Source organism: Rhynchophorus ferrugineus, unplaced genomic scaffold (assembly GCF_030347505.1).
Source record: "Rhynchophorus ferrugineus isolate W39M unplaced genomic scaffold, kcgeb_rfMv2 rfM1, whole genome shotgun sequence".
NCBI lineage: Eukaryota > Metazoa > Arthropoda > Insecta > Coleoptera > Curculionidae > Rhynchophorus > Rhynchophorus ferrugineus.
Window position 1 is genome coordinate 12,141,782 of NW_027472580.1, and position 14,109 is coordinate 12,155,890.

Sequence of the window (14,109 nt, forward strand, 5' to 3'; positions counted from 1 at the left end):
ATTAAATAATACTCTTACTCCATATAGCAATAACGCTAAATATTTCGGAATAAATCTTCATGCAAAACTTCGCTGGAAGAAATATATAAAGAAGAAAAGTATTATCACAATTATCAGTACGTAATAAATTGCTATTATATAAGCAAATACTGAACCTATATGGACATACCGAGTTCAATTATGGAGATGTTTTGCAAAGAGTAACATAAACAAAATATAAGTTTCTGCACAAAGACCTCTTGTGGGCGCACTCAAATAGTATAGGACTGATTACCTACATGAGACATTCAGATACCCATAGTCAGTAAAGAAATCAAGAGAATTGCAAGGGGGCATGAGTATTGCAGCATTTGGATACCACCAGAACAGGATATAGGCTCAAAAGAATAAAATCATCTGATATTGTGTAGTGTTGTGTATTGAGGTGAATAATAAAAAATACAGCAGTGACATGTATAAACATTGTTTTACCAGAGACTGAGATAGGACCGATGGGTCCTCCTAGTTATATACCTAGATTTAAATTATCATAAAGACTAATGTAAGTAGTCGGAAACGACTAGTAACAATTTAATAATTAAATAATACCAAAGTCATCATCAAATCATTTTGTTCTCTAGTATTTAGCTGAGTTAAAAAAATATCGCTTACGGATATTTAAAAGGCATCATTCTAATTCATTTACTGCAACAAACAATCTTGCGATTTTGATTTGATTCCTTTATACTTCGTGGCAATGTGGAATAGAACTCCTGCTTACTTATTGGTTCTATTTTATCCCTATTTATGGTCCCTTTATTATGGGTTAAATTCACTGGAAACAACGGATTTTCACTTGTATTTTAATCTCGATAAGGTTGTGGTTTGGCTAATACAGAAATCTTATCGAATTTTTTAAATTACTATATACTTGTTGACATATGTTTGATTCTCGAGTTTACACTGTCCAAATATAAGTCAGACGTCTTCAGTATTATCGATTTAAAACTTGATTAACATTGCATTATTAAATAATTAAAAATATTGTTATTTTTTATTAATAAAATTTGTTTCATCAACACTTGATTTAATTGCTGTAATCCCAACTTATGTTCTCTACTGCTCTACATCTATTATGCTTTTTTAAAAAATGATAAATGACGCTTTGAGTGGTCTTATATTAACAGAGATAAAGATCATCCTTTAACTGGACATTTACCGTTAGGTGTTTGCAACTATTTTAATCAGCAATATCAATGTGTGAAAATGTGAAGTTTGAAGATATAAAATTGTTAACAACTCTAATCTAACTAAGAAAATTCAATGGTTTTGACTTTTATCGACGTAAAATAATAATATCCCACAGATATCTCTTGTTGAAGGCCTACAATTGTATTTAACAACTTCTGATGAACACTTAGCTTAGCAATTGATAAACCAACTATTTCTAAATGTTTATAAGTAATGGCAAAGATCCAAAAAGGACATGTCCCAATAAAATATTTTTAACTAAAAATTGAACTGACTTAAATAATCAAACTTAAATTTTTAGCACAAAAAAACATTTCAAAATAAAATATGTACATTTTAACTACTACTAATTAAACAGTTTAAAGTCGATGCCGAACCCAAACAGTTATATTGATTGAGATTTGTTTTGTTGGTAATTTAATTTTTTGTATATGTCACAAAATTATATTAATATTTTTATGTACTTCATCGTACGTGCTTTTGAAAGTTGAATATTTCCCTCGATTTTCCCTCTCCCGATCCTGATTTGGTTCCAAGGGGACCACCTCGGAAATGCACTCTTTCAAATAAAAAATGAATTTTGAAAATCGGCTTACAATTGAACCAGAAATCGACGAACATACATTAAAAAAATTCACAGCCGAACATAGGACCTCCTCCTTTCTCGAAGTCGGTTAAAAATGCGACATCATCCTACTAGAACTGGAGAGATCCTCATCAACACCCGATCGCTATCATATTTTGCCATGATGATAAAGCTCTGGTGTAATCAAAAATAAAAGGTGGGATTAGCAAGGTGATCGAATAAATATTTTAGCAACTTCGTATTGTTGCAAAAACCTACCAGGTATAAATCCTCTTGATTATAGTTTAGATTATATACCTGCCATCTACCTATTTGTTATATACATATCTACCAGTTTCTTATATTGACAAACATGGTTATAATGGTATACAGTATCGGAGTGTGAAACTTGATCCATGATTGAACCAAACCAACATAGTTATTTCGAAAACAAAAAAATAGGAAAAACCTAGAAAATGATGAACTGATGGATAATATTTTAGGGAATATACATCGTTCTAAGTAATCTCAGTAAATTCCTATTTAAAGTGAAAAAAAAACAAAAACAGAATTCATGTAAGCAATATTTGAACGATTAGTTAGGTTTAAGATATGTTAATTGGAATCTGATCTAGTAGACCCTATGGTTCATAGTTTTAATAAATAAATATGTTAACAACAAAGTAACTTGCATTTGTTAATTAGTGTTAAACTGTAGCTGGTAGAATGTTTTTTATCATATTAAATAACATATTAGCAAAACTAACAGATACTTAAATGTAGCTTAAAACAGATTCTGTTATCCCAACCGCAATTATTTTCTACCAGCTTAATAGTTTTCAAGTATTTATCTAAAGGCATAAATAAAGTGTTTAATTACCTGTTAAAATGCTTCCGGAATGCTCCGCTGACGAAGTATAGAGCGACAGGATTAGCGCAGGAGTTGATGTAGCATAAACAGAAACCGACGATCCTCAAGTAATGCCAGAAGGGATTGTACAGTTCTTGGGACCTCTCGTTGAAGTAGAAAAATAACATGAACGCGTGAATAGGGGCGAAACATACTGCGAAGACCGCCACGAATACAAGAACAGTGATCGCAACTTTTTTCCGGGCCTTTATCTGAAACAGGAAAAAATCTCATTAGGATCTGACCATAAAGAATTTAATCAGTAGTTTATGTGCTCCCATCTGTTTCTCTCTCGATTTTATTGCACTTCCGGTGTAAACAGGTTTAATTTTGAGAGGACCGTGGTGAAAATTAAGTCGTGAAATAATGAAGTGCTTCCGATCATTAGTAACGTGCTAAACCAAGGATTGTGAGATTTAGTAAAATTAAATTTCACAGGGAGCGAAGTACATAGAGTTAATATATATATTACACTTTGAAAATAAATTAGTTTTTTTTATGATTAAATGTTATGGTAATATAAGGATTTGAAAATAGCTCGAGAGTGTTTTCTACCTTCCATTTCATCAACAATTTTTAATTAATTTAAAAAATAAAGTCGAATACCTCATTTTAATACTAAAAAGACAATTTAGTATTTAAGATTACAGGCTGGTAAATAAATGAGGTAATTTGTTTGAAGCAAATTATTTTGCAAAGGCAAATCTTTGCTAATTAATATTATTTCCAATTTGTTGAAATAATATGATTTGTGTTTATGTCATGTGGATTCGTTTATAATAATATTGTTAGTAGTTTCTAATAATCAATATTCTGCAGAAATATATGCACTAAATTTATATTAGTATTTCATATATTTAATATAAATAAAATTTAAGGTAATATGGTCAATTGGAAAGTCCTCGGCCTGATACATAGATGGCGCTATTAGAATTAAATCCATATGTTTTTATTTAGCCCTAACCTTAAAATATGCGTGTATAAATCTCACAGCTCTCGGATAATTAGTTTGAGAATTATAGCATTTTGAGTGAAGCAACTTTTTTTACTGTGAAAAAATGGATAAAAAGAAATTTCGCGTGTTGATAAAATATTGCTTTTTGAGCGAAAAAAATACAGTTGAAGCAAGAACTTGGCTTAATGCCGAGACACTTCCCTAGGAAAATTAATCATCAAAGATTGGTATGCTAAGCTTAGACGTGGTGAAATGAGCGCCGAAGACGGTGAACGCAGTGGACGCCCAAAAGAGGTTGTTACCGACGAAAATAAAAAATCCACAAAATGATTTTAAATGACCGTAATTTTAAATTGAATGACATAGGAGACACTCTAAAGATATCAATTGAACGTGTACATCATATCATTCACCAATATTTGGGTATAAGAAAGCCGCGCGAGCTCATTTTTGATAAAAAACAACGACAGATTGATGATTTGGAGCAGCATTAAAAGATGATCGAGCGTAATAAATCCGAATTTTTGCGTCGATATATGACAACGGATGAAACATGGCTCCATCATTTCACTCTGAAGTCGAATCGACAGTCATCGGGGTGGCTTTCAAACGATGAACCCACTCCAAAGCGTGGAAAAATGCAACAGTCGACTGGCAAGTTTGTAGCGTCTGTATTTGGAGATGGACACCTTGGAAAAGGAAATGTGTGTGTGTTCTCGAGAATGTTCGCTGGGAAGAAATTTTCGTCGAATGAATATGCGATCGCTGAAACTGAGACCTATTTTGAAGCAAAGGACAAATCGTACTACAAAAATGGTATCTAAAACTTGGAGGGTTGCTATAATCAGTGTATCACCCTTGAAGGGAATTATGTTGAATAAAAAAAAATTGATTTTTAATAAATGTGTTTTACTATGGTTGACCGGGGACTTTTCGATTGACGTGTTGACAACTGATATTAAATCACGCTCCTTAGTTTAGGAAGAGTAAAGGCATGAAATATAAAACTTTATTTTTCAAAATAAATTTTCGTTAGAAGGTGAAAATGACGCTTTTACATGAGATCGAAAAACTTTCTGCAACGTATTATTATCCGAAAAATTCGAAATTTGTAAGTAGAAAACAAGGCTATGGAAGGATTTTACTATACTCGTCATATGTGTAGACGTTTTTTCTTCATCCAAAAATATTGTTGGATATTTGCCCAGTATATATGAGCAAAGCATATCAAGATTACAAAAAAACGTAGAAAAAAGGTTGATATTTTTACTGCGCAAGGATAAGGATTTCCTTCATGTTAAAGACGCAGTTTTATTAAAATGTTGAAATTTGCTGTATTTATTTCATTAAAAATTGTCTATTATAAACACGAAATTAATTTATCGAATAATTTCATATTATCACAGTTTAGACTCTTGTTTCCTAGCAAATGAGGCTGTTTCTATATCATATAATTTTAGCTGTAATACAAACATTAGAAATCAACTGTTTCAGCTGGTAAATGAGTGTATCAAACGAGGCCTTCACTACTAGAACCTGCCTGCTGTATATCAAATAAAAATCCATATATTTAGATCGGTTAAAGTTCTTTAAATAATCAGCACGTGAATAGAATTAAAACGGCAATAATGTGCTAATTACAATAGAGGTGCAGGTCGAAAATGATATAACAGCAAGAATTGCCTGTATTGTAGATATTGTCTGGATTGTCTGGATATTATTATCAACAAAAATGTCTTCGATTTGGACGAACTCGTTAAGAGACACTGAAGAAGAAATTGGTAGAACAAATATAGTAGAAGAATAGTTATTCAGAATCTACTTGGGATTTTGGTCAAAATGTATGAGAAGAAAAGGAATACTCACTATTTTGCAGATATCGAAAATGTTTTAATGGGAATACAGTGTCAAATCATCTACAATGCATCAACAAAGATAGAACAAACTAAGGAGAAATACAATGATATGAAAATTACTTTGCAAGGAAACACTGTACCGAAGGAAACAAGAGCTAAACCTGAAAGTAAATTACATTGCTTGGATATATAATGCTTAATTAGGTAGATCAGGCCTCCAGGGGATACCATTACATAAAAAAACGAGTTTGGAACCCTATCTCATAGCTGATGTGGAAAAGAGTTCAATATACATATAACAAAACACAATGTTGACCTGCAAACTATTAAGACTATATAATTAATTGTACTTTGAATTTCTCGATAATATATACATTAAATATACTATAAACTTAAATTAAATTATATATGATATCATACTAACGTGGAAGAAATACAACTACTGGATGACGACCAGGATATCAGAAGATGTTACCAAAAAAAGTTATTGGCAGCATCTGTGATGAAAATAACTCGATTGTTTGAAATTTTACGAATGATAGTATCTATTCTCATCACTGTTTGGATAATCGCAAATGAATATCTTGACATCTTCAATTATGGGGCTTTTACTATGACTATCATATTACTGACGAATATTGCCATTTTTCAAGATGTCGCATTTGGTTTGAAGAGCATCAATATATCACCAAACATATTTCCTGTATTAACAGGTGGGGCAAAAGTCCTGCTACCATTTTGATTGCGCCACCTCTTGGTTATGCGACTTTTAGCTCAGTTTCACTTTAACAGTTGTATTGTGTAAACATCCAAATTTTATTATGGAGAAATATACTCCACAAGAACGAACAAGAATAGTGACAATATTTATTGAAAATAATCGTTCCATTATTGCCACTTAGCACAAATTGCCTCACTTTCTAAGACAACGGGCGTCTCGTAACGCTGAAAATAGTGCGCGATGGTATTACAGAGTCTCCAGAAACATCAATTGGGAGACATGGTTCTCAGTTGTATATTTCTGCACGCAGTTTAAAGCGAATTTTAAAAAGTGATTTGAAAATGTTCCCGTACAAAATCCAATTAGTCCAAAAATTTCTACAGAGAGATACTGATCAACAAGTTGAATACAGTAATGAAATACTAAGGCTGTCAATTAATTCATAAAACATCATTGCATCCACTAAAAATAACTGTATGGGGTGCTATTCATGCTGAAAACATCATTGGTCCCTATTTTAATGAAAATGTTCAAGGTCTTTCAGTTACTGTAACTGCCGAGTGGTACCAAGACTTGACTCAAAATTTTCTTATGCCTGAGATGGAAGAGCAAGGGCTAGAGGATATGTGGTTTCAGCAAGATGGGGCCACATCACACACAGCCCGTTCAACAATTCTATTATTGAATGACAGCACCAGATTTTTCTTATGAGGTTATTTATAATCAAAAGTTTATGTGAGTAAGCCCCACATGATTTAATATCTTAAAGACAATATTCGTCACGAAATTGAAGAAATTCAGCCTCAGATGATGGTGTCATGAAAAATGCCTTCAAAAAGGTGAAAGTTGCATAGCGAATCGCGGTCATCATTTAGCTGATAAAATGTTTCGATTATAACGAAAAAAAAAAAAAACGTAAAGACCGAACAAACCTTTTATAAAAACCAAACTTACTTATCTTTTCTTTGAGCAAAGTTATGGGCTATCAAAATGGTAGCCAGACTTTTACCCCATGTTGTATTACAGTCAGACCTCAACAAAATTGAACCTGTATAGGTAGTTTTAGGGCAGAGTGTGACCAGTAGATTTCCATCTCCAACATCATTGAATCAAATAACGCATATTTTGGTACAAGAACGGGACTACATTCCATTGGAAACTATCCAGTCATTCTACGAATCTATTCTGCGAATAACTTCAGATGTTTCAAAGGAAAATAGGGGCTCAACAAATTATTAATAAATAAATGTTTTGTATATGCTATTTTGCCCATTATTTACTTAATCTTCTACATATCGGGTAGATTTGCACATGAAATAATTCAAATACTTCTTGATACATTTTCTGGTTGTATACTTTCTAGATCCAATGAAGAGCGGTTATCCAGGGTTAATTTATTTTGACACTACTTGATTTTTATAAAGTTAAGATAGATTCTCTGGTCTATGCTAGGAATACTCTTAATACTGTAGATGAGGTATAATTTATAATAGTTACTCACTTGTCTGTGCATTCCCTGCATTTCTCCCGGTACATTCCTCATGCTTGTTATCAAAGACAAGGCCATGCTCAGATAGAAAGCGAAGATGATAGTCAGGGGAATGACGTAGAGGACCAAAAACCTGGACATCACCATTACTTGCGGATATTTCCCATTGAGCCACCCTTCTGGGAATGGGTAGCACACCTCAAAGTGTAGGTTGCTGTCGTCGTCGCTAAATTTCCTGATGTGGGAACCGATGAGGGCCGGCATGGCGCAGAGTATTGCCAATAACCATATGCTGATAGCTGTGCAGATAGTGACACGAGTTGCTTTTCTACCACCACCTGAAATAGAAAAAATAGTTTAATAGAGGAAACATTTTAATAAGAATAAAATAAAATTTTAAGATGAATCAAAATGTAGACCCTGTCAATTCAGTTCCCGATATGGGCCTATTTCAGGTAGTACTTTTATACCAGTAAGCTGTGATGCCAGCAAGTACATTTTTTAACTACAGCTTATTCATAGGGTCGTCTGACATGCACACTAAAATTAGATTTTGCTACGTTGCTATTTTTGCTGGGTAAGACCGGATGTCTTCTGGGATGATTTCTAAAGTTGGTCACTCACCAGTCGGTAGGATTAATGCTGAGGACCGCTCTCTTTTTCGTTCATTTGACCACTTGGGTGCAGGTTTCCTGGGTTTCTCTGTTAGGTTCACTTCCCAGTCGCAAACTTTCGGTATAAAATCCTTTTGATCCTGTATTTCTCGTTATGTTATTTTGGCTCCTTTATAGCAGCAACCTATTTAGTAGTTTCAACCTAGGCCTTACTGCGAACTATATGGAATTCCACCACCTGTCTGGTCAATCTGCTTCTTGGATAGTTTCGCCCGAATATTTGAAATGAGAAACCACCGTATTTAATTTCTAATAATTTTAATGTCAATTGGTTGACAGTCATAAACACTGATTTCTTAAATAAAGTTTGAAGACCTAATTTTTCTGTAATTTTGTCCTAATAATAATTGTAATAATTTCTAAGTGTCCTGAATTAGAATCGCCTAATCATCTGCAAAAGCCAAACAGTTTATCGTAATTTTGGTTTTTTAATTTCAGATACGACTTTATTTTGCCCATTAAGAGGTCTAATAAAATGCACATACATTGCTTTTAAAGGAATACAATTTCTATAAGTATATAATAAGATTAAGCAGGATATGTTATTTCAATATGTTTTTAGATATAGTTGTTTCAAAATGGAAACAAACATGGAGAAATTCACCATAAGGTTTTAAAATCACCATGCCATAGTGGAAAAGATCATGCCAAAGTGGCTCAGCAAATTATGTGGTAAAGGAATGCCTTGCAAAAGATTAATTAAATTTTGAAGATACTATATTAACGAGTGGTACTTGGTAAATATAAGTTAAATGTGTAATTCCGTTTTATATAATTTACTTTTTAGAAATAGGCCTGAAAAATCATACGTAGTCATAGTAGGTTAAATGGCTGAACAATACCACAATAGACTTTTACCTCTTCCTCCCTATCACTGCATATTTAATCAAATTGGACTATTATGGGGTGTGGCAAACAATTACTACAATAGACACGCAGGTCGAGGAAGATATACAAGCAATAACTCTTTGGATATGTGGAAAGAAATATTGCAAATAGCACCCTTCGGTTTGATTGACCTTGATGAGAAATACAGAAGATAGAAGTTTATAAATGGCTGAATTGTAGACTGGTGTTAGATTAGAAATGAAAAAAATAGTTGCTGACTTCAATAGTAGCTCCGAAAGTGACAACGATTTAATGGCACTTTGTGTGTGTGGGATTATGATTCAATTCTGACAATTACCAATTACCGTGTAGTGAGTGCAAACAACTAAAGGTTAGATTATAATTAATATAGTATAACTGTAAAAAATCGTATTGTAAAGGGTGAACGATTTATGTGCATATATATGTGTATTATTGTTCAGAATATACATGAGCATTTGGGTAAAAAATACTAGGAGATAATTAATACTAACTGTTTTGCAAATATGGCATGAGACAATGCATTAAATCTGATTTAATCAACATAAATGTATACGGGTAACCGAAGAAACCGATAAGAAACACGTATTATTAAAATAATCTCTAAAGGGAACATAGCAACGAAGGAAAAAAGAACTAAACATAAAAAGTCAAATGTGCTTTTTAGGGAAAGTAAAATACACTACTTGCATTTACAATTGTCAATGAGGTGGATTAGGACTAACTAGAAAATAATTCAATGAAAATATAATAAAACAACATTACAATAACAACAACAACATATACATTAGAATATTATATATAAAACCTAAAATAAACTAAACTGATTGACTGTTTTATAGAAATACATTCATTCACAGTTATAAAATACCTTTAAAATTAAATCAATTTTTTATTATATCTTTCAAATTATGTATCTATAACTTTAAAGAAATGAGAACAAACAGGATATAGCTACAAGTCTGAGAAAGCAGTTCGATCAACGGCGAAAAATATACCAACAAAAACGTTTTATAATGAAATATCCGTCAGAGGAAGGAAACGGTTCCTTTGCGAGAGCACGAAAATCTTTTTTAACACATTCGAATTATTACCCGGAAAATTGGAGTGATGTAAGTATAGGGCGAGGGAAGGAGACTGGATATAAGATAAATATAGAGTATGTTCATTCAGCTAAAATTTAAAGGATGCTTGAAATTCTATTTCTAAAAGATGATTCATTTTCATTAAAAGACGATATTTATATTACCAAAATGTACTCTATACTCTTTGTAGTATATAATGCTCGTCACGCATCGGCGTAAGATATATGCCACCATTTATATTTTGCATGCAAGCTCAAGTGAATAAATTATCTTAAACTTGGAAATAATTTGATATATTGTTAAACTTACTTATTAAGTCTTCTGATATTTCGTTCCAAACTTATGCTATAATGCCCATAACGCTTTCAATAAGTTAACTTTACTGGAAAACATTTCGTCTGATAGATATTTTCAATATGATTTAAATTTGGGATCTGTGGAATGTATAGTTAATATAGTAAAGAGAACAGAGAAGTGCATCACAAGCCACAATGTTTCTAGTGCCATATGTAAACGCTGGTTTTATTTATTTAACATATCACTCAATAAGTATAATAGCCAATGCGCGTCATTGTTAACGTCGAATACCACGCTAATTGCAGTCAAAATGTAAAAATCGAAGCGGATTTTTCCTCATTTTATCCTAGTTAAAAACAAGGTAGAATGTTAGGAAAGATAAGTTTTAAAGGTGTAAAAATTACCTACGAAGAGGCCTAATGGAACTTACAGGCGTTGCCTTTAAACGAATAAAATTTTTTGAGGCATGTAAAAAATTATGTTAAATTAAATAAAAATAAATATTTAAATTTGTGTATCTCAATGAAACATGGAGGTTTCAGAATGGAATGTTGAACCTTTTCCACAAGACGCTAATAAAAAAGTCTAAAAACAACAAACGTTGACGGAAAAAGGTAAACGTTAGAATAAAATTTGATTGGCTTTAGTCAAAAGTATTTTTGAATAATTCATTTTAAAATAAAATGTTGGAAAACTTGCTTTGTTCGACGTGGGCTTCTAACCTAATGTCACTATATAATAAATATAGGAAAACTCTAGAAAATACTATTGTAGAGAATTATATTTGTGTAAATAGATTTGTGTACACAGACTGGTATGTAACTGTTCAGAACATACATTACCGTATAATTAGTATGTGTAAGGAGAGAATGGATATTAATTATTTTGCGGATCACCTGGCAGCTGTATTAGGGATGATGCAGTGATTAATTAAGGATATATAGAAGAAAAATGTACACAGGTACATTCACACAGCAATAGAAGAAAATAAGAAGAAAAAAAATTATATTAAAACGGTTTAACAAGGAAATGAAGTATAAAAATATAGCAATGAAAGAAACTAAGCATAAAAAGGTTTATATAACGTAAATATGCTCTCTACTGAACGTAAAATATATTTTTTGGATATACAGTTATTAATTAAGTGAATTAGATGTCCAGTTTATATCACAGCATAAAAAGAATATGTTTAAAAATTTAACTCATAGGTGGTGTGGAAAACAGTTCAATGCAAATGTAATAAAATAAATCCACTCTAGAGTAAAAAATATTGTGGCCTGACAGTTAGGTGTAATTTCAGTCCTTTGATAACATACGCATTAGATTTACTATAACATTAAAATAAACTCTATTTCATAACATCATTTACATGTTACAGAAAATATTTGTTATATGCCAAAGTTAAAATGAATCGAAAGTCAAATTCGATGTGGTAATATTGCTCCCCAAATTTCTATGGATTATTCGTTTTATTAGACAGGTTAATTATGTAATTACTAACAAAATTAGGTAACTAAAAAGTAGGCCTAGTGAAGTGGAATTTAGATTTGGACATTATTGGAAAAACCGAAGAAATATAAATATAAAATAGGAAATTATTTTAAATAAAGCCAGATAATACAGAAATAACCTATGCTGAAATGAAGACAACTCTGTTGGTGGGAGAATTACAGCACATGAGGGTTACAAGAGAATTAAAGGGAATAGGGGAAGCAAGGACAGAGATGAGAAGCGCAGACTGGAGAGAACCTGGGCTGATTATATCAGAGAGATATTTGGGAGGAGAGAAATAACCTAGACCGATATAATGACACTAATCAGAGGCAGCAAAAAATGCAAATAATTTATCTGCCATTATCAAGATTTGCTTCTTTGGCATATTTCTTGTTACACGAGATAGTGTCCAGTTTTTTCGGAAAACATATCGTGCTTTTTTATATCTCCTTTCGAAGCAGACGAATCACACCAAAAATACTAAGAACTAAATTCATATGTAGTAATATTACAAGTAGGCATTTTTATGTTACTCTTATTATTATTTTGTGAAATTATCCAAATTTTTTTATAACGGTACTAAGAAGTTACTTCAATCCATTTGTATGCGAATATTTAAATTTTATTAATTTATCGCACAGAACAAAACCAAATTAAATGAAAATTCTCAATCACATATAATGTTAGCGTATGACACCCTTTTTTAAAATGCCTAATTTTGTACAATATCCTGAGTAAGACAATGTAATAAGAAAAATAATAATTAGTAGCTTTGCGAACTATCGACTGGAAATAGTCGGAAGAGTCTATAGTCAAAAAACTATCGCCTGAAAATAGTAATTACTATTTTCAGTCAAATGCACGGTTAGGCTGTTTTGGTTAATTCATGATGTCAGACGAAGATGTACGAACCGTTTCCTGTATAAAGTGTTAGAGAGGAAAGGACGGAGATAATTGCTTGGAGCAGTTAATTTTATATATGTTTATAGAACTTTCCATCGGGAGTATAAGCGAGACGGAGATGTCCATATTTCTTCACGTACTAACTTTAAAACAGAAAATGAAATAAATAATTACTGAATACTATTAATATGCAATTAATAATTTAATTTTAAACGAAGTAGAATTTTTTATTTGAATGTTCTGTGGATTTGTAAAAAGGAATGGAATTTTGTTATGGAATAGAATCATACCCCACAAATGTTTTATCCTATTTCAGTATGTTAATTGATCTTCTCAAATAATATACTATAATAAATATAGACATAACAATAGAACTTAAACAAAACCTAAAAACTAAACATACAATAACCATAAACACTAAATAAACATTAAACATACCTATTCATAGAAAAAAAACTAATTCATGACATAATTAAAAATGACCGCAAATAACTACTAAATGTATTGTAAATAAAGTAAATGTTTTGTTTGTTATTGAACGGAAATATTTCTTAACAAACATGGAGAGAGTATTCGAAATATTACCTAGTTTTGCCATAAAAGCAGTCAAAATTATTTTACTATTTATCATTTAGAATTTTAAACTTTTTACTCTATTATATTGACAATCTTGAAAAATATCATTCCAAAATGCTGCTGTATTATTATACAATATATTGTAATTTACAAGCTACCAAAAACTACCAAACAAATCATAAAACTATATATATTAGGATTAGATTGAAATTAGGATGACAGAGCCAGAAGGTTAAAAATCAGTCGAATGAAACTAGCAGAACTAAAAATTTTGACTGAAAGTACACGACTGAAACAGTCGTTAGTAAATAGTAACAAAATCAATCAGATCGGAAATAGCGACTGAAAACAGTCGACTGAAAGAGTCACTGGTAAAAACCTAGTAAAACCAGTCGACCCAAAAATAGTGACTGAAGAAGTCGATTATAAATAGTAATTAAAAAGTCGATAGTCGATTTAAGTCAAGAGTTCCCAACACTAGGATTAC

General features: G+C 31.6%; 1 protein-coding gene across 2 annotated transcripts in view; it reads right to left on the reverse strand.

Moving 5' to 3' along the window:
• The window catches only part of LOC143204482 (neuropeptide CCHamide-1 receptor), a 480,161-nt gene that overhangs the window by 33,108 nt on the left and 432,944 nt on the right, over positions 1-14,109 (reverse strand). For both annotated transcript variants that reach the window (XM_076417039.1, XM_076417032.1), the window contains 2 exons: positions 7,739-8,064; positions 2,676-2,917 (listed from right to left, as the gene is read on the reverse strand). In XM_076417039.1, the coding sequence (XP_076273154.1) occupies positions 2,676-2,917; positions 7,739-8,064 (568 nt within the window). The remainder of the gene's footprint in view (positions 1-2,675; positions 2,918-7,738; positions 8,065-14,109) is intronic.